Source organism: Synchiropus splendidus, chromosome 10 (assembly GCF_027744825.2).
Source record: "Synchiropus splendidus isolate RoL2022-P1 chromosome 10, RoL_Sspl_1.0, whole genome shotgun sequence".
Classification (NCBI taxonomy): Eukaryota; Metazoa; Chordata; class Actinopteri; order Syngnathiformes; family Callionymidae; genus Synchiropus; species Synchiropus splendidus.
The window spans coordinates 23,384,099-23,410,517 of NC_071343.1; the positions used below are offsets into that span (position 1 = coordinate 23,384,099).

General features: G+C 40.8%; 1 protein-coding gene across 1 annotated transcript; it reads left to right on the forward strand.

The window, feature by feature from the left end:
* Window positions 1-3,097: 3,097 nt before the first annotated feature.
* On the forward strand, window positions 3,098-24,597 carry sucla2 (succinate-CoA ligase ADP-forming subunit beta). Its single transcript, XM_053877262.1, has 11 exons — window positions 3,098-3,265; window positions 6,037-6,232; window positions 8,970-9,069; window positions 17,017-17,179; window positions 17,804-17,932; window positions 18,435-18,573; window positions 18,703-18,864; window positions 19,758-19,900; window positions 20,451-20,571; window positions 22,478-22,566; window positions 23,756-24,597. The coding sequence occupies exons 1-11, from the start codon at window positions 3,158-3,160 to the stop codon at window positions 23,828-23,830; spliced, it is 1,425 nt and encodes a 474-aa protein (XP_053733237.1). The 5' UTR covers window positions 3,098-3,157; the 3' UTR covers window positions 23,831-24,597.
* Window positions 24,598-26,419: the final 1,822 nt, after the last annotated feature.

A 26,419-nucleotide genomic window follows, 5' to 3' on the forward strand; every position in this document is an offset into this window, starting at 1 on the left:
CTTAAGTCATTTAGGTAGTTGGCAGTTAGTCAGACTAACTCACGGTTTACCACCTATCACTGAACTGAACCTATCACTGAAGTGGTAACTGAAGGTTTACCACCTATCACTAACATCCCCATTGAAATACATGATTGACAGTCTCTTAGTATTTTCTTCAGTGAGTGACTGTCTTTTGTCTGTGAGCAGAGTTTTGTATTTGTTAAAGCTCCGCTCACAATCAACTTAGCTGACTGGGAGTAGATGTAGAGTGCAGCCATCTCTGCAACACAGCTCCGTGTTAGTAGGAAGGGGGTCCTTTGAAACACACTGCTGATGGGCCATTCACTGTTCAGTCAGCTCTGGGGAGGGGTTAGCCATGGGCTTCAGTTGTGAGTATGCTTCAATTTGCTTTTCCATTGCTGGTGCCATTCTGGGATCAGAGACCCTGGTCAGCCTGTACACATCTCCGGCTGGATGTGTGTCCCAGTGTTGGGGGAGACTGTCTAACACATTGTTCTTCTCTTTAAACCCCATTTGACTCAGCAGCTCATCTGTCTTGGGCCCAAAACCATATGTTTTTGCTGTTCCATTAACTAGGTAGGAGCCAAGATCCTTCGTGACATTGTATGCTGATAGAGCTATAGGTTTGTGGGTACCTTCGAGGATGGTCAGGGCTGTCATTAGTTTGGAGCAGGTTTCGGAAATGAAGGTCAGCTTTAGGGTGAGGGTCTGTATCTTCACATCTGATTCCAACAGGCTGAGAATGTTCCTGACTGCCATTCCCGTTGACTCCTCTGACAACAAAAACTGTCCGTACAGGTGAACATGGGCAGCATGGAACTTGACTGCCTCAAACCAACTATTCCATCTTGTACACACAGCCTCAGGAGGAACCTTTGCATTTACATACTCCTTATTGATGAGGAAGGCAACCCACCTTCGCTTTTTGGCAGGTTTCTTGAAGAACACAGATCTCATCCATGTCACAAGTGAGGTACAACCAGAGAAATACCAGACCACCATACCAGACTGATGACATGGCAGAGGCAGGTGACATGGACACTATTTGGAAACACTCCTTTAAGGACCTCCCTGTACGCTTTCAAACAGTAGGAGGCATTGTCTGTAACCACTGCCCATGCATCATTCAGATCCAGACCACTGCTGTGTAGGGAGTTTATATAATATGATTTGGGAAACTGTGGAGTAGTTGCATCTATCCATGAAGACAACATCCATAAGAAAATATTGGTGTTCAACTCCTGTAATAAAAGAAGAAAACACTAGTTTATACTAATGTCCCTTTCATCAATTGAAGAAAAGCAAAATAATAATACTGTACTAGCATTGTTTTTTACAATTACATATTGCTGAAATACTCGTGGAAGGTGATGCTGGCGAAGAGAGCTCACGTTTTCAGGTAGAGCCCCTCCCTGTTTGCAGTGTTTCATCAGAAACGGACACAGTTTCGGCATTTTTTTCTAGTGCAATGTTAGCTTCCGCACAAACAGCCACAAAATCCTCATGAAATTCTTTTCTTGTGGCCGATGAATTGAAAGAAGTGGCGGTGAGGCATGTCTGCAGGGACGTTTTCTTAGTAGCAATCTTGCTCTTCTCCTCGTTTCTTAAGTGAATTTTTTGTCAGCAAGTGGTCATCGCACGTATCTTTTCGTGTCCAGTCGCTTGAGCGCTGACAGAATTTACAAAATAAATGTTGGTCAGACTGACATAGTCTGACCAACATTCCACTGACATAGAAATCTTCGGGGTATTGTTCGGCTCTGTATTGAGACGTTAGTGTACAGTTTCGTAGCTTTTTTGCTGACGAAGGCATACTCGCGTTCGCCATGGTTCTAAACGCTGACCAATGTTTTGCGAACTACTTTGTCGGCTTGTTGTCCCACCCAAAAATGCTTCCAGGCGGTTTTCACGGCGGTTTATTATTTTGTTCACTGATTTCAATGATATTCTGTGTTAAGCAGTAGATTCCGTTTTAATCAGGCGATTCTGTCTGTCCGGGGAAATCATAGGGCCCTAGGTCCAAGCCAACCACATCCCACGTTTCATTAACCTAGCGGAATATCAGCAAATTATATATTTAGTGATCATTTTTTTGCATTTCATTCAGCAAAATTGTTATGTACCCGACCTTGATTGGATGCAACGTTGGTGTTTGTGCGCTAATGGGATCTTTGAGTTGGTATCGATGGCAGCACCTCACCTGGTACAAAGAAAAGTAATTTTTACACAGCTTTTTTTTTTACTTACTTACCTTCTTTAAAGTTGACCAGTAGCAACCAGCAACATCCTTGTCTCTGGTGACTCTCAAACCATGATGATAATTGCATTCGTGAAGACCTCTTTTCCTCCTCAGTTAAAGCCACCAAATGAAAAATATTGCTGATTAGTTCCAGTGTAGAACATTCTCTTTTCCAAAATAATAATTTTAGTTACATTTAAATAGAAACACAACATGTAACATGCATGCACATACAGACACAGACACACTGGTGTCTTTGTCCTTACTTTGTGTATATCTTTAACATAACTTTTGTTTGCATCTATGCAGTTGATGTGAACATTTTCCCATTGTGGGAAGAATAAAAGCATGCATCTATCTAATTTTTAGATGTGAGGTACGAAGTATAAATTATTAACAAATATGCCTGTTTATTATTAGTACGTAATTAATATAAGAATAATATGCCTCAATTTATTTTTGCAATGTATGTTATAGAACATGAAAGTTAATTAGAAGTACGATTGCTTAAAATGACTGCTAATGTTGATATTCCAAGTTAGTCAAACTTTCATAACTTTCATTATAAAGATGAGAGCAGAGCGGCGCTTGTCTTGCTTGTGAGTCTTGTGTGTCACAGACGCCGGTCAAGAGAAATTCGCTGAAACACTTGAGGTACTCAAAATTCCTCATCTTTGGCGGTCAGATGTGGAGCACAACCTGCTTCTCTCGATGAGTAGATGAAGTACATGTGGGTGCAGTGACGTAGAAAATTATGCTAATTTATGCAACAAGCGCATACGACCGTGTGCGCATATGGGCAGGAAATGACGTTTTAGAACACCCATGTGCGCATGCGGGCAAGAAATGACGTCATAAACACAAGCCCTGGATGAAAATCGGGATGAAGACGAAAATAGAGCAGTGACACCGCGCATGTCAGCCGTTCCTGTCAGATCAGAAATGGCGACCACCTTGCTCTGCCGCTTGACGGCTAACATTAGAAACTCTGGCGTCAGAACTACCGTCGGCTCCTTTTCCAAGGTCAGTGTGTTCCATTATGGGTGAAGAGACCTCTTGTGTTAAAATGCTTTCAATAATAGGCTTTTCAAAGGACAGTGGTGGTTGTGAAACCACCACTGTCCTTCTAAAAAGCTCCAGGGTCGTGTGTACCACGTCTCCTGTGTACTAGTAATCTCGACTAACGATGGAAAAATCAGCTGTTTTAGTTTTGCGGAAATGTTGACAGCACTGTTCATCGAGTGTTGTACTTGCTTTTTTTGGTGTCGTGGCTGAAACTCGGCTGTTAGCGAATTTTGACCTACAGTTGTTAGCAGTGGCAGCTGTTGCAAGGTCTGTCCCGTGCATACAGGCTGCATAATTCGTCACACCATTGCCTACCATGTTTATTGTAACAATGTATCTGTAAAACAAACATAATGCCAATATTTTTGGGCAACCTTGCTTGATAAAGATAACATTCATGAAATCGCAGACGCGTTGAAAACAGCGTTGTCATTTCGATTAGTATTAGTAGTAAGTATTTGACAATATTAAGAAGTGGTAGGACCCATTTGGCAAGGGTGAAAACTCCTTCATAGATGCGTATTTTCCCTGGTAAATGAATAAAAATGTATCTGGATGTGTATAAGTGCCTAGTATGAAGTCCATTGTGATTTCTTGCGCGATATCAAATAAAAACAAAGCTCCGTACATGTCAGCCAATCACGACGTGTTGTTCCGCAGACTGCGGAGAAAAACGGACATAAACTCGATTTGATGACAAATATCGCATTTTGTGGAAATAAATGCAATGCATGTGGTAAAAATCGCCTTGAAATCCTTTATTTAAATTTCCTATGGCTCATTAAAACATTTAAAAAAATATCACCGGACATAATTAACCTAAATAGCGCGTCACCGTGCCACATACGTCGTCATAAAATCTGATCGTCCTATTTATTATTATTATTTATTGTTATTGTTTATTGTATATTTTTTATTTATATTTTTATTATGTGTATTTCTCAGCCTAATATATTTATTATCTATAAATAAGTACAATCTCTACAAACTGAGTAGAAAACAACCCTAAATGCATTGAGGTTAGTGAGTTAGGTGTGGGCAATATGGTAAAACCATCATATCGTGATTTTCACTCTTTGGATTTTATGATTTGACATGTATTTTTGGGACTAAGTTTACAAGCATCTGCTCAGTACAATCAAATTACTTTGTATGTAAAACAGTCCTAAGCGGGGAGAGAAACAAATCTGATAATTTAGGATAAAGAACAGATTTTTGCCAACATGTCCAAAGAACGTAAACATGACAAAAGGTATACAACAATGCAGATGAAGAGCAGCTTAAAAGATGTCTGTCAATTAACAAAGAACTTGGTATAATATCAGTGAAGACATGGCATTTTAACAGGAATTAAGTGTCTTGAACATCTGAACATTACAACAGCAAATGCTCACTGAAATATATTGATAAATTCTTCCTCTTGAGTGGCCTCGAGAGATGCACATTTTCTAAAGCCTTTATTTTGAAATGACACATGAGATTGACTTCAAACTTTCTGGGTGACTTCTAGAGATGCTCTAGTTCAAATCTAGACCAGTGGCATAGTGGTCAACCTAGGTTTTTTTTTCACAATATCAATATCTATGGGCACACACCCGCATTCAATATGCATCATTTTCAAAAAGCCTTTATTTTGAAATGACACATGAAATTGACTTCAAACTTCCTGGGTGACATCTAGAGTTGCTTTAGTTCAAATAAGGGATTTTCCACAATATCATTATAATTGTATAGACATGCACATTCTATGTGCATCATTTTCAAAAGGTGGCCTGGGTGGCTTCCTGCTTTAGTTCAAGTCTAGACCAGTGGAATAATGGTCAAGCTAAGGAATTCTCCAAAAATATCATTTAGATATGTACACATCCATATTCAATAACCAGGATTTTCAAATGGCTTTTATTTTGAAATGACATGAAATTGAGTTCTAACCTCCTGGGTGTCTTTCACGGGACCAATTAGTTGGACAAATGGGCGCGAACTTGTGCTTAGTTGTTAACTGTCACAGATTTGCAGCTGTCAAGTCATTTCAGTGACACACTACTGCCACCATATGTGGCTTATGTATTAAAACTGAGCACCTTGCGGCCCAAAAGTGTAAAACAAAAAAACTTTTAGCGGCCCTCTAGGGGGTGCTCGTGTCCCAACCATGAGCCCTGACCCTATGGTTCAAAATCAGCTGCTTCAGGGGGTACCCTCCCCAACGTGACTCGGCAGAACTGCATGTGGCACTTGTTGAGGGACGGAACACATTGCCTCAGAACAACATCATGATGTCAGTCAGTAGCATGACACGCCACTGTCAGCTTCTTCTATTTCTTCTATTTGAGGGCTATCTTCGTTAGTGTCTAAATCGTTGAGGTAATAAATATTGAAATGATTGCCAGTAGCAGAGCGCATGCTGGTCAAGTGAAGAAATTGAGAAAAAAAATTGTATTGTAGTCTGTGAAAGAATCATATTCATCGTTCATCTTCGCCTAAATATCATAGGCAGGTAACGCTGTGGTGGAGTCGAGTAGACAAAATCTCTCACAATGAACAGATTCATGTGGTCCCTCAGTTAACTTGAGAAATAATAAAAAAATAAATAAAATTCCCTAAAGTTAAATTACATTGTATTAAATTACTAAATTCCCATCATAGGAGACACTGCTCTTATAACAATTTCCCTGACATTTCACCATGTGTCTGACCAGTAATTGCTTACAATTATTCTTTGTTTCTTCAAGGTTCTACCTGGGTCCTTGGGGGCGTTTGGATGTCATGTCTTCCAGCCTCTGCCTCCAAACCAGCTGCAGCAGCAGAGAAGCCTGTCTCTACATGAATATATGAGCATCGGTCTTCTGAAGGATGCAGGCATCTCTGTGCCTGCTGGCCTAGTAGCCAACTCCTCTGATGAGGCCTATTCAGTAGCTAAGCAAATAGGTGAGATGTGTTATTTTGTGGTGTGAAATGGAGTTTTTTGGAGTTGAATGGAAAGAACATGGCCACATTTAGGGCTGTATGAAACTGTGTGGTCTTGACTTGGGATGTCCCGATACCAGTATCAGTACTCGCTCCGATACTCGTACTGTACTCATCAAATACTGTACTAGTACTCATCAAATACTCTACTACGGTGTTCTCTTGCTATATTCTGCCGATTCTTTGCATCACAGGTTTTTATGGGGCTGTCAATTCTGCTGCAATTGATGATTTTGTTATGGTGCTTTGCGCACCCCCGAGGCTCGTTCAGACCATGAAAATTGAGGTGAATCATGGCATAATATAATAAAACACAGTGTCAACGTAATTTGCATTGAACTGTAAAAGAGCAACTTAACGACATAATGACATGCGTCTCAGCGCTGTGTAAAGCCCATTATCACAGCTGACCATGCTTGAGTTCATCATCATACTTTTAACACAGGAAGTTTACAGTTCACACTATAGATTTGCCGAGATCCACCTGTGCGTTTACCCCGATGAAATTGCTGACCTGCCCTCTTTGATCACCTGATTTATGACCCATTCTATTTGCTTGGGGAAATGAGGAATTCATGATCATAGTTTTGAACATATACTCAACATAAATATAAACACAACACTTTTGTTTTTGCTTCCATTTGTCATGAGATGGACTTAAAGATCTAAAATTAATTCCAGATAAACAATATTACCAATTCTCTTAAACATTGTTCACAAATATTTCTAAATGTGTGATAGTGAGCACTTCTGCTTTGCTGAGATTATCCATCTCACCTCACAGATGCGCCACATCAAGATGCTGATCTGACATCATGATTTTGTTTTTTGTCAACATGTGTTTGGCTCAGCGTGTTCTGTCTTGAAAGCCCTGCTCCTTTCAGGTGATTCTTTACAGTTACTAACTTCTTTGCATTACTAAAGTCTGTCTCCAACGTTGGCAAAGAATATGTTTATATCAGTTAAATACGTGTAGAGATGGGCAGATCAATGTTTGTCTGTCGTAGAATGTTGTTGTGAGAGACTGCTATACTAGTTTATATGTTTGCACCACAGCTGGTTCAAGGTCATGAAAATCAGCTATTTCATCGGGGCAGACACATGCATGAGTGCATCCAATGAAATCATCAGTGTAAACTGTTGAATTCCTTGTGTTAAAAGCACTACTAACTACAATCATGAACACTAGCATAGTTGATGGGTGACGTGAAAAAAATATTCACCGTATGAATAATTTTATACAATGATATACCATGTATATATTTTCATAGAATATGTTTGTGTTGATGAAACCTGTTCTCTGCAGTGCTGGAGTTAGCCACCAACATCAACATAGAATATGTCTGTTTAAATATAGTCGTTAATAGGTGAGGATGTTGTGTTCATAACCTCAGACAGTGCTCTGCTAGTTTTATTTTGGAGTTTAATTGTGATTGTTAAGACTGCGAGTGCACTGAGATGTCTGTTACTCTGTGGTGGCTGAATGGCCAAAGATGTATTTGAGATGTTGCGGATCCAATAAGAGTATTACATTCCACAGAGTATGTGCTTACACCATAAATCTTTACCGTAGCACTGACACAAGCACAAACAAACTATGATATATTGTTGTTCCCCTCCAAACTCGAAAAAAAATGATTAATTGACCAGCCTCAATGAGAAACAAGTCTTTTCATATATCCAGCTGGAATGCGTGCCTTGAGTTCCGCAAACAATGGACTTCAGTCATTAAAGGCAATTTCACACTGCGCACTTTGTGTCGAGACAAATTGTGTTCGGCTCAGAAGTACGAGATGTGAACACAAGAGAGTCGGGTTTTGACTTGATCCCAGCTAGAGAGCTACACCTTGTCTCAAGAAACTCTCCATGCAGGGTGAGCTTCTCACCTCAGGTGGCGATAAATGCCGGAAAACTGCATGTACAGCCCGACTCCACATAAACATGATAGGTGCCCAGTATGGATGGGCGACAACTTATTGTGCACAGTATATCGGCCGAAACAATCTCCACAATGACAATTGTGCGTCTCACGATAAATTTGATAAACATGCGGCTCACTCACTGCAGTACATGAACGTGACAAGACCGTGACGGAGTGCCATGCTCTTCGCCTCAGCGGAATTAGACATCCAACACCGGTGTGTGACAGTTGTGGAGAGTGTGGTGGACTTTGGTTCACGATCTCAGTTATAAACTTATTTTTCATAGCAAATATCTGTCGAATATCCAACTAATGTGACCGCGGGGAAGGGGAGGCTGACTCGAAACTCGGATCTTGGCAAGCTTGGCTTCTATTGAAAATGTCAAGCTTGCTATATCCTCTCCAATAACAATACTTGGATGGTGAGATTGCACAAACAGCGACCAGTATGCATTTTTACCCAATGGACAGAAATAATTTGGTTTTCTAACACCTTGATTCACCCAGCATTGGGGAGAAGAGGCTGGTTTTGTCAGATTTGTTGCCTGCTCCTGTGCACTTGGATTGGCCACAGTTGGCCACAAATGCGAGTCTCGTGGCTCACAAGATGTGGATAACCATAATACCCACAAAGAAGTCTTTTACAGGGTTATACCCAATCAAATCAAATCATAACTTTCAGACATAGGTGAACAGTGGAAAAAAAGAGCAGGTGTGTGATATTAAGTCATAAATTGCACAAAATTATTTCCGCTCATGGTGATTGACAACTTGCAGGTTCCAAGGACCTGGTGGTGAAAGCTCAAGTCCTGGCTGGAGGCAGAGGGAAGGGGACATTTGAAGGCGGGCTGAAAGGAGGTGTTCGGATTGTATATTCGTAAGTACTGAATCTATTTTCTTGAATTGAAATTTTTGTTACCTAAGTAAGCTTTGTCTGGTTTTATGGTAGTGAGCATTTTGAATAATCAGGTGAATCAATGTAGTAAAAATGTCCAAACTACTTTGAAGACATGAAGGTTTTTCTGCAGTCAAAGGAAAATAAATGCTCATGTGTTGATGTGTAATGTCGTATAATTTGAAATTTTACTCATGTGGTTAATCTGACATTGTCTGGACCATTTGCATCCCCTGAGAAGACTTTATTTTGAACAAACAAATGTTTTATTTTAGGGATGCTCTGATCGATCAATCACCGATCGTGAACGACTGATTTCAGCATGATCGGTGAATGCCGATCACTACCTGTCACTGCCAATCACAACAACTGATCATGTGTGACAGCCGGCGCTCTGATGAAGCCCCGCTGGTTGTGATGTGACCGCTGCTCCCGGCTCGCTGCTCACCAAACAGCGGCATATCTGCTGTGGTGCTTCCTTCAGTCTATCATGTAAAGTTTGTATCCTTCAGCACATGGACGGGAAAATGCTGTGCAGGGAAGCGCCCTTAAATTAAACACGCCATTTAAAGCGGCAGCAATTGACAGAGCACGAAGAATTTTCTGGGATCATGAAAGTGAGAACGCTGGTTCCTCAGCAGCAGGCTGTTAGCGCAGCTGATGCTTAGCAACGCCCGCCAGACCAAGCGTGATGTTTGGAATGATAAGAAATGATTATTAATTTCCTCGAACTAGATGACCTTGCATCGTCAGCAAGGTTTTTCTATTTTTGCCACCTAGTATGTAAAAACATGTCTGAATTAAAATGATTCAAAGTTCATTTTTTGACATGTACATCGGTTTGATTACAAATTCATTGTCAATCCATGTGATTGGTATCAGTGATTGGTGGTGATCGAAACTCTGGCTGATCGGTATTGGTGATCTGCAGCAAAAGTCCTGATCCAAGCATCCCTATTTTATTTGATTCCAAACAATTCTTTGACCTAAATGCATTTCATCATATTTGATATGACCTCGTCGGTCAAATATAACGCACTTGTGCAATTCAGCAGGGCTGAGCATTCGGTGTGTGATGCGGTCAAACTCTCTCTGTCTGTTGGCTTGAAAATTCAGTGTGAATCGAAATTAATAGAAAATTAGATCAGACACAAGGGTAAATCGAAATTGGGTTTTTTCATTTATTTTTTTCCCCCATTTATCGTGCAGGCCTAATTGGAGGTGTCATCCTGTACTGCGTCCTTGTTTTGTGTTCACTGATTGTGGACAGTGTCTCACTGGCAGCGCTAATGCTACAACCCTTTAGTGAAATCTTCAGTCATGCAAATAAAAAAAACGACCATTTGACAAAATGATCATTAATCCACATTATTTCTCTTATTTCTTCAAAAGCATCTAGGAAATGTGTCCAAATGGGTCCGCAATTACAGTAAACTGTTAAGAGATGCAGTACATTGTGGACAGCCATCAGACAGCTGACCCCAAAATAAAAATGGAAGACCAGCCTGCCAGGCTACAAACACAACAGGGTTCTAAAAGAGAAGTGAAACATGAAATATCTCATCTCTTCACTTAATTAACTATTGTATTCAAACATAAACAAATGATGATGTTTGAGACAGACTCCACTGATAAGTTTCATCATAAAACAGTTGGGCTTTCAAGAGAGTTTGTCAGATCATGAGCATTTATCACTGGGGTAACAAGATTGAGCATTGGAGACAAAATACAACAAATCCAAAATGCATGCCATATAGAGAAACATTTCTTTACATTGTGTTCTTGTTTAAAAATCATATGAATTGGCAACACATTGACTTTATTGCATTATGAATATGATGAAAATTTGGGTGTAAATAAAAAAAGAACGGTCCATTTGAGAAACCAATACAAAAAGTTAGTCTGGTGCCTTGTTTATGCAACATTAAAAAAGTAAAAAACCTAACCACATAAAATTATGGTGTTCATCATTTTAAAGCACGTGTGTGTGTGTGTATTGCGAATATTTGGTTTTGGCGGCGCCACGGGTAAATGATTGTAATTGCCGTAAAGCTGGGTCTCTGGTCCCGCCCACCATACCATGTTTGTTTTTCAGGAAAGACCGTGGCGAAACAATGAAAAATGAAATCACAGATGGCAATATACACAACACTGTCCAGTTTATACTTGCAAAGGCAACTCCAGAAGAATCTATCATTCAATATCAGAGATCAATTAATTTAAAACCTATATTCGCCATAAAAAAAGTATATGTAGCTTGTTTTAGCACCCCAGTTCATCTGTTTCAGTACAGACATATATATATATATACTACACTTATGTGCAAACAATAAACATATGCACATTTGTTTTGATTTGGCAGCACAACAGAGACAGCAGTGAACACAAAATTGTCTTACAAGTTGAGTAGAAACATCGCCACTTCAGGATCAGATGAAAAGGCTTTTGTAGCTCTCAATTATTGCCAGGCTGTAATGCATCTCCTATATTGACTGCTGAGGTTGCTCTGCCCTTTGGCTGTAAAGTGTTGTGATGGGGGTGGAGTTGGGGCTGTAATGCCACTCACAGAACACGCACCATACAATTGAGGAAAGAAAGAAAATTAATAAATTAACAGACACAAAAAAGGGCTGTTCTAAATGTAAATATACTGTTCAGCTTGGTTCAGACCAAAGTGCAGATGACATGCCATTTCGTTTCAGAAAGTCAAAAACCAAATTCCACTTTTTGTCAATCTTGTTCTTTGTGATATAATTGATAATTTCCAGGGCCACATAGAAAGCCAGTCCCTTGAGCAATTCCATGACTTGGCTTTGGAACCTTCCAGGACTGGGCTATGCATCTCTTGGCTTCCAACAAACTCTCCTCAATGGTCTTTTATTTTTAGACAGAACAGGTGTGGTATGATAGATATTCAGAATGCACTGTTTTGGATTTAATGGTGCATGTTTTCAATGCAAACTGCTGAGTTGCAGAATCAGCTTTGTTGCCAATATCAGTGAGGATCCCAGCAAATAGGAAATTAAGAGGGAATAATTTATAAATAAATAAACGACAAACAACAAGGGCTGTTCACAAATTGGGGAAAAAACTGTTCTTATGACGGGAGGTTTAGTCTGGATTGACCATAGCCTCCTGCCAGAGGGAAGCGGGACAAGCAGTCCATGACCAGGGTGAGAAGGATCGGTTCTGATCCAACACATGTAATTAATATATAATTATATATAATTAAATAATTGCTTTTTAGGGGCTGACTTTGTGTGTTAGTAGTGTTAGATTTGATTAATCGTCTAACTTTACTGTATGCATTATGATGCTGTTTCATTCTTTTCTGATAAATTTACTTCTAAAAAGAACAAATAGGGCCCCCCGCCCCTCAACTATTTCATAGTTGAGTTCAGCGCAGAGTGGAGTTTGAAGGATCAGCCTTCTCAGCAGAATGCACAATGTGCTGTCGTCTGCCCTTGTCCCTCGAGGTGGCACTGTTATACCCCACAGTGAGAGAGAAAGTGAGAATGGGCTCGATGATGGCAGTGTAGAAATGTTAAGTTACCTAATGTTACCTAATGCACCTAATGATGCGCTGCCACCATCAGATCCAACAGCGACGTCACATTGTGTGCTCGCGCCCTGTGCCTGTTTCTCACCTTGCGAAGCTGGGTAAGTTGTGACACCATTATCACATCCGACAGTCGAGCTGTCATAGTCAGGGGATCTGGTCAGTTCCCCAGTTACTGGATTTGATGCATTCAACCAGGGTGCTCTTCTATAAGATCACCACAATTCCCAGACATTTGACGCGATGTGGTCTTTCACTTCCTCCCTGGACGACGCCAGGATCAGCCTATCGTCCAGATAGGTCAGAATCATGATCACGTAGCCCCTGAGCGGCTCCCAGCGCTGCCTCCACAATCCTGGTCCATGGAGCCAGGGAGTACTTGAATGGGAGACTGTTGACTTGAAAACATGTCTCCCCCATTGCAAAACGGAGGTATCTCCTGTGATGGGGAAGAATGGGAATGTGGAAATAATCATCCATCTGGTTGATCGATGTCATCCAGTCCCCATGTCCCCACTCTGACAGCTGGTGCACTGACAGCATCTTAAACTTCCACCGGACGATGTACTCATTCAGACCCCGTACCTCGAGAATCGGTTCTTTGGAATGAGGTAGAACCCCTCCTCCTCCTCCTCCTCCTCCTCCTCCTCTTCCTCTTCCTCTTCCTTGTCCATCAGGCCCCCCTTCTTCAGGAGGGTACAGACTTCCTTTGTATCCTGGCATAAGCACTCTCTCTCCTAGATTGAGGGTTTGACAGCTTGATTCCAGAGAAGCGCGTGGGCTGGCTGTAGAACTGTGGGGCGTAGCCTCGTTTGAGCGTTTTGTCCATCCACAGCGACAGTGGACCGCAACGCATTACCCACTAAGTGCGGTTGTCTGTCAGCTGCCGGACAACCGGGTTGAGAAACGGCCCACCCATATTTGAAACATTTTTTTAAATTTCAGCTAAGAGTTAATATCATGATTCTCTGCCACAATTGCTTTTCCTCATGAAATGTCAAGTTTATTGCACACATAAACCATGACAAAACAAAATTGCAGCACTGGACATATGACGTTTGAGGTGCTGAAGAGTAGTGGCAGGAATGCTCCGATCTGGGTTTTTGCTGCCAATCACCGATGCCAATCAGATGGATTGACAATGAATTTGAAAACATGAACCATTAAATCATTTAAATTCAGACTTTTTAATGTATACCAATAATAGTAATGTAATAATCCTCAAGAGGACAAAAAATGGATAAAAAAAGTTTTGCCAAAATAACGCCTGAGAATGGCTGCACATGATATAACTATGATCTGTAATTAGTGATTTTTTTGTTTGCGTTCTGATTGTCACGCTTGGGTCTCTAGACGAGAGCCGGTGAAGCGGAACAAGAGCTCTACTCCTGCAGGTCTAGGAACTCGGAGCACTTGGCACAAGAAAAGTGGCTGTCAAATTCCTCAGCTGCCATGACAGGAGCATTCTCTGCTGGGGGTTTCACACTGTGGGTCTCGGGTGGCCTAAGTCCCACTTCGACCCCTGCTGTGCAACCTCACTTCTCTGCGCTTCAGTCAGTGTCCTTTCTTCTCTTCAGCTGGCGGCACTCTGCACAAAATTGCTGGTTTGTGACCCACGACGAAGCACGGCTCAAGGAAGTCGCACGACAACCGATTCACCACCATCGGCTTGACCACCTTATTTCTATGTCAATTCTTCGCAGTCTGCAAGTCATCGTCACCTCAGATATGAACTGATGACGTACCTCCGCTGTAACAGAATGTGGCGTTTCATAGCCAAAACTAAACATGAAAGTGTGTTATCATGTTTGTTTTACAAGGAAATAGAGGAAACAGGTTGCGTAAGACGGAATGTATTTATCGTATGTCATAACCCGTTGAACAAAGTGAGAGAGATTACTGACGATACAGCAGATTTTAATCATTGAATTACAGATCCAGACGTCAGAAATGATCAATGAATAGTCTGATGTTCAGTAACGTGGGAAAAATTTGCATCTTCCTCCTCGATGTTCTCCTCATGCAGGCGGCTGCGCTGCAGCAAGATTAGTTTCTGTAGAGCGCAGCATTATTCCTTTAAACAAATCTGTCTGTTTATAAAATTGGATTTTATCAGCCTAATAAAATATGTGAGTTATCACACATAGCAAATCGCGGACCACTGTGCTCCTGTTCCCCAGCAGTTTCCTGCAGCTGCGGATGCACACCTCAGTGGTCTGGGATGAACCATCAAGTGATCAGAGAGTCCCAGTGCTGTTTGAGGAAGGGTGTCATAAGCGATGTGCATCGAAGTGTAACGGTGGTCCAACACTTTGTGCTCTCTGGATCATGTTCTTTTACCAGTTGCTTGTACCTGGGAACACTGTGTGTTGAAAAATCACTGTCGCTTCTGTACACCAGTGATCGTCCACCTCTGGTTTTGCCGGTGAGCTCTGGTACCCGTTCCACGTGGTCCCTCCCGATGAAGCACGTTGTCCTCGATGAGTTCGAAGAAAGAGATGAATGTCTTCTTTAAAGTAGTGGAGAACATCATAATAGATACAGATTACAGCTGCCCACAGGTCTCTATCAATCGTGGGGCATTTTAATGTAAGAAATACATTTAATATTATATTATTAATATTAGATATATTTAAAGTTAATTGCCAACTACAAAATTGTAATACACCAATAGCCATCTAATCTAAACTTGTACATTTTTTATATCTGGCATAACCCGCTGTATTTGGAATTAAACTTTCTTTCATTCATTAAACATGTCCCTGTGAACTTGTGACTGTTGATCAAACACAGTAGTTTTACAGCCATCGCCCCCACAAGACCCAAGAAGTCCAGCTCCTCAGGCCTCCATCCCAAAATGTGCACCTATCGAGAGTGTAGTAGTTCCAGAAAAAAGATTAAGCAGTTGCTCCTAGAAGAGAACAAACAGAGAAAAGCCACAAATTCTTATAGGTTTAATAAACATGCTTTGTTATACCTAGAATATATCTTTAACCTTTAGCAACGCAAACATAAAATAAAAACCTTCGGAGTCAAAGGATGCAGTGTCTTAACGTGATTACGGTCAATTTTGTTATTTTTGCATGTGGATAGATTTTCTTCTGTCCTCTGGTTTATCTCTGCAGTAAAGGTTTTGAGAGAACAGGCAGCATGAGTGGCTCCACTCGCACTGTAACATTACCTGCCAAATCAAAACCGACCGATCCGATTGGTCCTCAATGTTGACTCTGTCTACCAACACACTCCTGCCAACATTTTCAGTTTAATGTACTGTCTGTCATCTCTGCTGCTCCGATGAAAAGTATACTAACATGCCGTGAGCTAGTTACCTACAAAGTTTCCACAAATGCCGTCACATTAATGTGCATGAATTGCCACATGTCCAGTATAACCATTTTTTACTAACGCAAAAGGCAAATGAAGTTCATGAAGTGACGACCGAAGCATCATAGGAGTTGCAGCCAGTCACACAGTGGGCTGGAGGGTTGTGATGAAATTAGATGACATGACAACCCATGGACAACAACCAAGACCCTGATTGAATTACTTGCTACAAGGTATCACACTCAACCATGGAACAGGTCTTGTGCAGAGGAGTTCTCCATGGGCGTAGACAGCGCTGGTCAAGAAGAAACATCTGGAGGCTTGGCTGGCCTTTACTGGAGGTCATCTGATGCAAGATCCCAGACAGACCTCCAGATGTTTCTTCTTCAGGATGGTTGAGTATTTAAACATATTTTTTAAATATATGGATATACATTAAATAATTGCTTTGGTAGGGACAGACTTTGTGTAGTGTTAGATTCGACTAACTTTACCGTGAGACTTAATGACCATTTCATCCATTTCTTAGAAATGTACTTCTAAAACTATAAAATAATTGAATTCAGCGCAGAGTGGAGGTTGAAAACTGACCATACTGTGTCTGAGTCTCTATCTGAAGTGGCCACCTTGGCTGCTAATAACAACAGAAAAGTCTCCTTTGTGCTAAATTATTATGTTCTACATGTGTGCGCCCAAAGTTGCCAGTGACAGGAAACGATTAACACATCAAATGAGTGACCGTCTCGTCGTGCAGGATTTTTCAAATACTGTTCAGTGGAGACAAGGCTGCTTTCCCAGGTTGACTTTAGCCTGGTTGGCTCAAATCATCCCCTCGCACCAGTCAATGTCTATTTTTTGTTTTTCTGCTCAACTGGTATGCTCCCAATAGCTGGTTTGTCGTTCAAGAAGAAGTGTGTCTCAATGAAATAGTCACGAGTCAACCAAGCATCTGTGCCAACTGGGGTAATTGTGGACATGAAGTGTCTTATCTTGAGTGTTTTATCACATTGCCTCTTTTGTCGTTACGTATTTTCTCTGTTCGTCAGGCCGGAAGAAGCCCGGGACATTTCATCCCAAATGATTGGTAGAAAACTGTACACGAAGCAAACTGGGGAGGCAGGTCGCATCTGCAACCAGGTTTTCATCTGTGAGCGCCGATATCCACGCAGAGAGTACTACTTTGCTATCACCATGGAAAGGTCCTTCCAGGTGAGACACAAGTTCTTTGGCAGAGAGTGCGTGTGCGTGAGCGTGCGTGCGTGTGCATCTATATGTGTGTATTTCCTTTGAGATAAGACTTCATGTATCTTTTGTACCAATACTGGAAAAATGTGATGTCACTTCAGATTGTATCTGACTCTATTGATTTGTCTTGCATAAGCGGTTCACATCCCTAAATAAAAGGCTTAAAATGTTTCTAAACAAAGCACACAACAAGCAAAATCAAACTTTGCAATCTCTTACAGCATTTAATGTATAGAGTTAATTATGTATTCGGGTTGTGAATCGTACAAACACATCACGAAGCACAGTTTCAAGATTAGTTTTTAAGTCTTCGTCTTATTTACAAATGTATACTTGAGGAAAGCATTATTGGCCACTGTTGGGTTAAGATATTTCTCACATTTTCGGCAGTCTTCCCTTAAATTGCATTCTATTGACAGTCCTAGTATATATGTTCAGTGGAAAGTGAATTAGCTGCAATAAAGTGGGTGAGTCAACTATACATAATTTCTTATAATGGTAAGAGCACATCACATGACTTTTTAAATGCTGTTGCACAATTTGAACTTCAGAATTAGGTTTACCTGTGAGTTTTTTTTATTCTTGCAGGGCCCAGTACTAATTGGAAGCTCCCAAGGTGGTGTGAATATTGAAGATGTTGCTGCAGAAAACCCTGATGCCATTGTGAAGGAGCCTATTGACATTGTGGAGGGTATTAAGAAGGAGCAGGCTGTCAAGGTACAATAGACAATTCTTCATCACCCTGCAGACAGTTAATTCATTTTCATGTGGTTTGGCCAACTGACAAACTGCTGCGTGATGACCCAGATAAAAAGTTCAATTTGATGTAAAGATTTAAATTACGTCAACAAGACTTTTGTCGGTTGACCTGATTCAAACCTTTGCAACTTAACTCCAGAAGCAGAAAGCTCTTGAGCAGTGCTCCTTTAACGCTCTGTGACAGCAGGTCTGCTCAGTCCAGAAGTAGCTCATAACGGTGCTTCAACAAAACATGACAGAGGCACCATCAAAAAAAATAAAATAAAATTGTAATAAAATTGATTTTTTTTTTTCTAATAGCATTGTTTAAAGTGGTTGTTATGGTAGAATTAATTATTAGTCACAGTACTCAGCATCTGCAAGTACTCAATTCAGTTTGACAATGTGAAAGAAGCATAAGCAAGAAATAGGCAATGTGAAAGAAGCATAAGTGTGCATAACAAGAGATGTCTTGTTCCAGGTGGCTCAGAAGATGGGGTTTCCTCCGGCTCTTGTGGACGAGGCTGCAGAGAACATGATCAGACTGTACAATCTCTTCATCAAATATGATGCTTCCATGGTGGAAATCAACCCTATGGTGGAGGACTCCTCTGGCATTGGTGAAATGCTCACAAAACTTTATGGCTGATTTAATATTTACAAAGTTCATATTTTTAGTTTAATCGCAAGAGGTTACCACATTTATAATGTATTGGTGATTGTAAAGTCAGTGTCTTTCTCTTCTGCAGTCATGTGCATGGATGCCAAGATCAACTTTGACTCCAATGCAGTTTACCGCCAAAAGAAGGTCTTTGATATGCAGGACTGGACTCAAGAGGACCCCAGAGACCGACAAGCTGCTAAGGCTGACCTTAACTACATTGGCTTGGATGGAACCATTGGCTGTCTGGGTTAGTGCACACAAAAACTCGAAAGAATGGTAACATTTAAAATAATCCAATGGTCTTTTCAAGAGCAAAATCAAGCATTGCACTTACCCAGAGACACAATTTTTTTTGTGGACAATGAAACACACAACGATCGGTATTGGTGTCATGCTGGTGACTGGCTTCAGAACCACTAAATGTCCTGCCAGTAGCTAAATTTACAAAATTGGATGTGAACCAACTCTTCATCCAAATACACATAATTAATCACACGTGCAACTGAGGGACATGCATGTTTTTGGTGTGTGGTGTCAGCTGTGGTTCCAAAAAGTACCTTCAACATTCATGTCACACAGCTCCCACTTTTCCACATTCTCCATGTCCTGCAGAGTCCCCAGTGCCATGCACATCGCCATAGTTCAATGACTGAATTACAAGGCATTCGGTCTGACAGTCAGTCTAAGAATAATATGTCAAAATAAAATGAGATGGACTTTGTTTATCCCACAGTGCGAAAGCAGATCATAATACATTGCAGAAGGAAGAAACCAAAACAAGTAAGGAACTATGTAAAACAAGATCTAAGAATGAGAGACTACAGATGAAAAATGAGCTGTGCGTCTTTTTTCATCTTAGTAACGTTCACCTCTCGCTGTAATTACAGTCATGAGCCAAATGTCCGTAATTAAGCACACAAACAGCTTGAAACTATTTTTGATGCCTAAATAATTTTTCATGCCTATTAGGTGAAATTTAATTTACATTATTCTCACCCACGCTGACGGGATAGCCTGTGAGAACACCCAATACGCATACATGCACCCAATTTATTTTTGCAAATCAGTACACAACAAAACAAACACAGCGGCAGCTTCAGTATACTCATTTGACTCTTACTTTTTGCTTATGTTGTAAAGTAAACGGAGCTGGTCTGGCAATGGCTACAATGGACATCATTAAACTACATGGGGGTACACCAGCCAACTTTCTGGATGTTGGAGGAGGAGCCACAGCCCACCAGGTGACAGAGGCCTTCAAACTCATCACATCTGACAGAAAGGTAAGAAAAAAATGCTGAGAATATTGGACACGTAAATTATTTGTTGGATTAATAATGATGTTAATCAAGCGGAATAGCTTTGCCGGCAGTAGTTATGCTTTTCTTCTCGTTTAATGTGTACATAAAATTTTAATTACTTGTTTCATGTGGCAACTTATTGACTGTTGTCAAGTGAACATTTGTTTGCTTTATTGTTGCAGACGTCATTTTATCATTGAACTTTGATATCACTGCTATGACAGGCCGTCGTGTGAAAACTGTTTGGGATGGAACTAAGTTGACAGTCAACTCTTTCATCATATACCGCCAGAGGGTGAAACATATAATTGAAATGAGTGCCTATTGCATCACACTGGGACGCAATCGTCCAGTTGACAATCGCTAATATTTAACTCTGTTTTAACAAGAGACTTGAAGCAGAGCAAAAGAAAACTTCTGTATGATGACCTTGCAAATTAATTCACTGTTAGAATAGCCTGTGTATTCTATTATTGCATCACTATTTTTTTCGAGTATGTCCGTTCTGTCTGAAATGTTTGCTCTTGTTTAGGTTCAAGCCATCTTGGTCAACATCTTTGGAGGTATCATGCGGTGTGATGTCATTGCCCAGGGCATCATCATGGCTGTGAGGGATCTGGACCTCAAGATTCCCATCGTAGTGCGATTACAGGGTATGCAATCACATTTTCAATACACAAGCCGTACCACCCAAACTTCATTTCCTGACGTTAGACCCATTTACAAATGCTGTGTATGCACAAAAGCATGTGTCTTTATTGGTCGAGACAGGATCCAGCAAGAGGATGAAGCAGCTGCTAGACCGGACCTAGATAATAAAACTTTATTTTGACTCCACCATTCAGAATGGAGCAATGGGGAAAGTTTGATATTTACTGAATTGGTGACAACAAACCGCTATATTTTAGTTATTATGATGTGTTATGTGCTATCTATTTGTATTAATGTTTCCACTTTGTATAAATGCGTTTGTTCACGTAAGAGTACATCTCCAAAAAGGGATCTTTTTCTGATTTTTCTGGCTCTCATTAAAGCCGTGGCAGTACGCAACTAAAGGTGCAACTTTTTTCCTGTCTTGCTTTATGACATCATGACTCAGTTTCGATAAGGACTCTGTTTCAATAAGGAGCATACGGACAGAAATCACAGTGTGACCACCAAAATGTCCGTTCACACTTATTTCGAGTTGACTGTGGAGACAGATGTCTTAGAAACTATTCTTCTTCAATCGGTACCAGAACGATTGCTAAGGATGGTGAAATTTGGCGCTGGTCTCGTCTCTCACCAGCTCCAAGCAGAACAGAGGAGTCACCTGCAGCAGCTGCAGATAGAACATGAGCTATAGCATGTTACACTTGTCCAAACCAGATGGATCATTGAACACTGCTGACAGTGAATTGGCTAAACTCTTGCTTGCGGACATCACCCACGGATGTTAGCTGCCAGCCTGTAATGTCTGACCTAGTCCACTCCGTTTTGCTGGCTATATGTACACTGTACTGTGATTGGCACAATAAAATGAGTAACGGACACTGACATGTTTGTCAGCATCTCAAAAATAAGTTTCTCATTCTCATTTCACAACACACCCTAGACCCACGATAAAAACAAAGAATGACTTACAAGTCTGGTACACTGTCATTGTCACTGTCATGTCAAGTGTGAAAATAATATATTTAAGTATAAATGTTACCTATTGTTGCTTTAAGATAACTGCACAAGCTACATGTACGCTTGCACTATGCTGGCTTCTTAATTTGTTGTTAGAGCAATACAATGGCACTGCAGTCCTGGTGTACTTTTTGAAAAATGCTCAGAAAGCCCTAGACTACGTTCACACAGCTCCAGTGTCTTTGCGAATTATTATTTTTTTAATAATGACACGTTTCACACAGAAGTTAAAAATGTTAAATGACAGTCAAAAAAGACCGATAGGAATCCCGATATTTTTTTTCCAGAACTTCCTATCCTCTATCCATGTGTATCTTTAATTGCCTTCATAACTGCGACAGTGCCAGCATTGGACCAAGGTGGAATGCTGCTGTGTCTTAGTCTTCAGTTTGGACCAGTCAATTCCACGACAAGATGTTTAAGTGCCGCTGGCTCTTGCCCGCTTGCCTGTATGGACCATATTGAAAGAAATCTTTATTTTTGAAGGCTATTGTTGTGGGAAATTTTATTTTAATCTTTCGATGTAACAGTGTCATGTCGTTTTTCCCAATTTCAGGCCAGTAATTGTCTGTGCCTATAATAACCGTGCATCCCCAGCTGTTTTTATATACTGAACACATACATTTTGTAAATCCTGCTGGAAGAGGTGCCAATTTGTATACAAGCTTAATCCAGCCTCATTCCAAGTCGGTAAACGGCAACAATTTGCGCCTAAAAAAATAAATAAATAAATAAAGGTGTCGTTTCTAGGATAGTTACGTCTTAAAATGTCTAGTTTAGCCACACATCGAGCAACTTGTCACCGTTTCAGTGACAGTGTCCAGCACAATATCAGTTTTCAGTTCAGAGGTCTGATACACGTATGCCCTCTTCTATTGTTCTCCACAGGAACCAGAGTGGATGATGCCAAAGCACTCATTGCTGCCAGTCCACTGAAGATACTGGCATGTGATGACTTGGACGAAGCAGCCAAAATGGTATGCATGCATTAACACCCTCACGCCTTTGGCACTTCAGACATACACTAACACTAAGAAACAAGCCCTCCATGGTCTCACTGATCATGGTTATACTAGATAAAGCTATGCGCACCGTGAGTCATACACTGCTGCGCTGTTCAATGATCTCATTTAAATCAGTCATATCCTTACCTCATGTTACTGTACGCATTCACAAGGCTAGAAAAAGGTGTACTTGTGATGTTGTTGTGATTCTAGTCATATTTACTATTGTAATAACAATTATTGATCGTGATTTTCTTTGATGTCATGAAGAAACATTTGTAACCTTTACTTTGACAAATGAGCAGCATTCAAAAGACATTTCAAATGTCAATACATTTGTATTATTAATGTAAATAAACTAACAAAGAATTTAGCATATACCAAGGAGTTGCAGAATAAATTGTGTGACTTGTAAGTGCAATGAATAGTTTTCTCTCCTGCATATTGTCTGTGGCATGGCCATCTTGTGTTGAATGATAAATGATGCCTGATGGGTGTTTCACACACTCATTCCTGTGTCAACACTGCTCTGATAGTGTGTTGGTGTTTCACAATGGTGCCATTTGCTGGAGCAAGTGGAATTACATTAAATCATGTGATAAAATTGTATTGATTTTAAAGTAATTGCAGTCAATTAGATGTGACACTGTTTATTGAATATATTTTATATACCTTCCACTCATGCAGTGCAGATAGACTCTTCGAAACTGCATCATTAAGCAGGAGAACAGACTGAGCAATTCCCGTCATATATATTGATAATGTTTGATTACGATCTTTTCGTATTGTTGATTGGTTGTCAGAGGGCCCATCATGTGGTGTTTTTTATCTTCAGTAATCAAATCTTATTGTAATTGTACTAATGGAATAGCTTCACATCAAAATATAATGTTAATGTTTGAAATTTCAAATTTACAGCAACATAAGTGTGCAACCGCTCTGTCTTCATCATACAGAGAGCGGCAACCCCACCCCTTACCCCTTGCATGGCATGGACATATTCACTCAGAGCTCTCAAGCACTCTGTATAATTCTGTTATTTTTGTATGACATGATTTTGCCTTGGTATATATCACAATAGATGGCAATAGTCATCATGTATCAGATTAAGTGATGTTGTCTGAGACTTCTGAATGAATTCTACACTCTTGTCTCCCCTCAGGTCGTCAAGCTTTCAGAAATTGTATCGCTGGCCAAAGAAGCTCAAGTGGACATCACCTTCCAGTTGCCCATCTAAGAAATGTTACACCACCATGACGTCCTCACCACAAGCACTTCCTCCTTCAGTTGGTCACTTCTGCAGTAGCTCCTCACGACTTGCAACACTTCTTAAGCCCTTCTTCCTCCTTTGTTGGAATAATTGGATGACTGGACACACTTCATTACCATTGCAGGAGAGAATACCTGGCACCACTGTACCTAAACACCTAGCAGTTGAAACAAGAGGTCAGGAGATGAGGCAGAAGAAGTTGGTCCTAAACCTGATTTGGTTTTGAAAACAACATTACATTTCCTTGAGGTATATGACACTTGTTTCACTGAGAGAAGATGAAACTTGGAAGCAGGTTTTGTGGTATGAAGTCCTCGTCGCTGCACCTCTTTTATTTAATTCAACTGCTTTTTGCACGCCCATGTATCTGCTCTTCCTCATATGATTTACTTTGGCTCATAATAAAGCAGGCTTGTGAATAATTTCCTGCTTCGTGTACAGTGGTATCAACTCCTCATTAGTTCACTTTACTATCCTCTTCTAGTGGCCCTGCAGAAGTAAGAGGAAGGTCTGTGGAGTCTAATTGTTCTCTCTGCCTGTGTGAGACTCAGTGTGACCCCACCATCCTTGCACACATGACCTGATTGTTTTACATTTTGGTCACATATGTCTTCTTCAATGTCCTGGAGGACATGGTGAGTTGTATGTCAGTTATTAAATCTTGTAAATAACTAATTTTGATGTCCTTTCAAATTTGATGTTGAAGAAAGTACATTAAAAGAACATCAGTGTGATTTGTTTATTTTGTGCCTCAGTGCCATTTTACCCCAGCCAACAGTATCTCGGGGTCTCCAGTTTGTACTCTGCACAGATGTTTCTGTACACTATACCGGCTACTTGGTTATGGCGTTCCATTTATGCTTTTCCTGCCAGCATCTTACACCCTGTTGTGAGGTGCTGGACTGTTTCAGGACCCTCTTTGCACAGCCTGCACTTGGGATCTTCCCTGGTGTGGTAGATCTGAGCCTCCCTCTCTGTCAGTTTCCATTGTCAGAGACACTCACTAAGTGCCTTATCTCTGGGAGCCATCTTCCTGATGTAGTCATGGAGCTTTCACCTTGGACAGTGGCTCTGATGCTCATTAATTCTCGATCCCCTACTTTGCACGTGGAACCCTCCGTACATTGTGAGCAACTTCCGAGTCTTAACATCTGTGGCCTGAATTTCCTCCTTTGGCCAACTAATTATTCCAGCTCGGTATCTGATCACTGGCAGGGCATGGCTGTTGATTGCCAAGACTTTGTTTCTGATATCGAGCAGACGCTTGAGGACTTGCCTTACTCGCTTGAGGTATTTGGCTGTCATAGCCAGTCTTGTTGATGATTTGGCCGAGGGGGTTCAGGCCTATGCAGAACAGCAGTGGGGATAGAGCATCTCCTTTGTATATGCCACATTTGATGGACACTTGTGCAATTGGCTCGAAATTGGCCTCAAGGGTGGTATTCCATTGCCTCATCGAGTTTGCAATGAAGGCCCTCAGAGTCTTGTTAACCTTGTATAGTCTCAGACATTCTCGGATCCATGAGTGTGAGTCATAGGCTTTCTTGTAATCGATTTCAAAATCAGGTTGGTCTGTCTGGTTCTACAGTCTCGAGCGAGTCGGCTGCAGCTGGTGTTTTGCGTTGCCCTTCTATGTCAGTGTCATGTATTGATCCATGTGCCCACTTATTTTTGCCGCAATAATGCCCGGTAGGAGTTTCCATGTTGTGGAGTGGCAGGTGATTGGCCAATAGTTGGATGGGATCTGTCTGCTACTGTGATGGTAACGGCACCTTATTTGAGATTGGTATGGTCTGCTCTGCTCTTAGACCTTGTCACTGCCTCATGCGGTCCGCCGGAAGTTCTGGGACTGGAACCGGATGTTAGTAACACGCATGTGCAAAATCATTGTTAAAACGGTCTATATTTAACAGTTCATTTTTTTAACGTTTTTTTCTGATATTACAGATTTAATATCGATGTAATTGCTTCTAATACATTGCATAGTGTAGAGGAAACATTTCTCCCTACATTTATTTCACTGAGATTTATTAGGAGCAGGAGCTTAATGCTTCTGTCCCTCTTATATACTTGAGCTGAACAAGGCTTATGTCTAACTTGGTGCAGCGCTTGAGTCTGTTTATGTTGTGTGTTACTATGACTCATTTCCTTCTGATCTTTGAAGTTCTTTGGAGTAGCCATGCAATACTACCAGTGTTAAACATTTTCCTGAAAACCGTCCCACAGCAGATTGTCTCTTTACCAGCTCGGCTAATGGTATTTTCTAACAGTCAACACGACCTGCTGCTTCTTGAAGAGTTGACAATGACTCTGTACTTACAGTTCAATCATATGTACTAAAATTTGGCTGTTACTCATCTTATTACAGCAGAAACAGTCACTTAAATCAATAAGTTTTCCCAAGTATCACAACTCTCATTAGGAACAAAAAACATTTATTTACAAAACTTAATCTATACCCACCAAACATTTTGACTGAACAGAATTCAACAGATGAAACAGACAACATGCACCTACTTACTATCAGCTGGAACAAATTCCGCATTCACCTTCAAG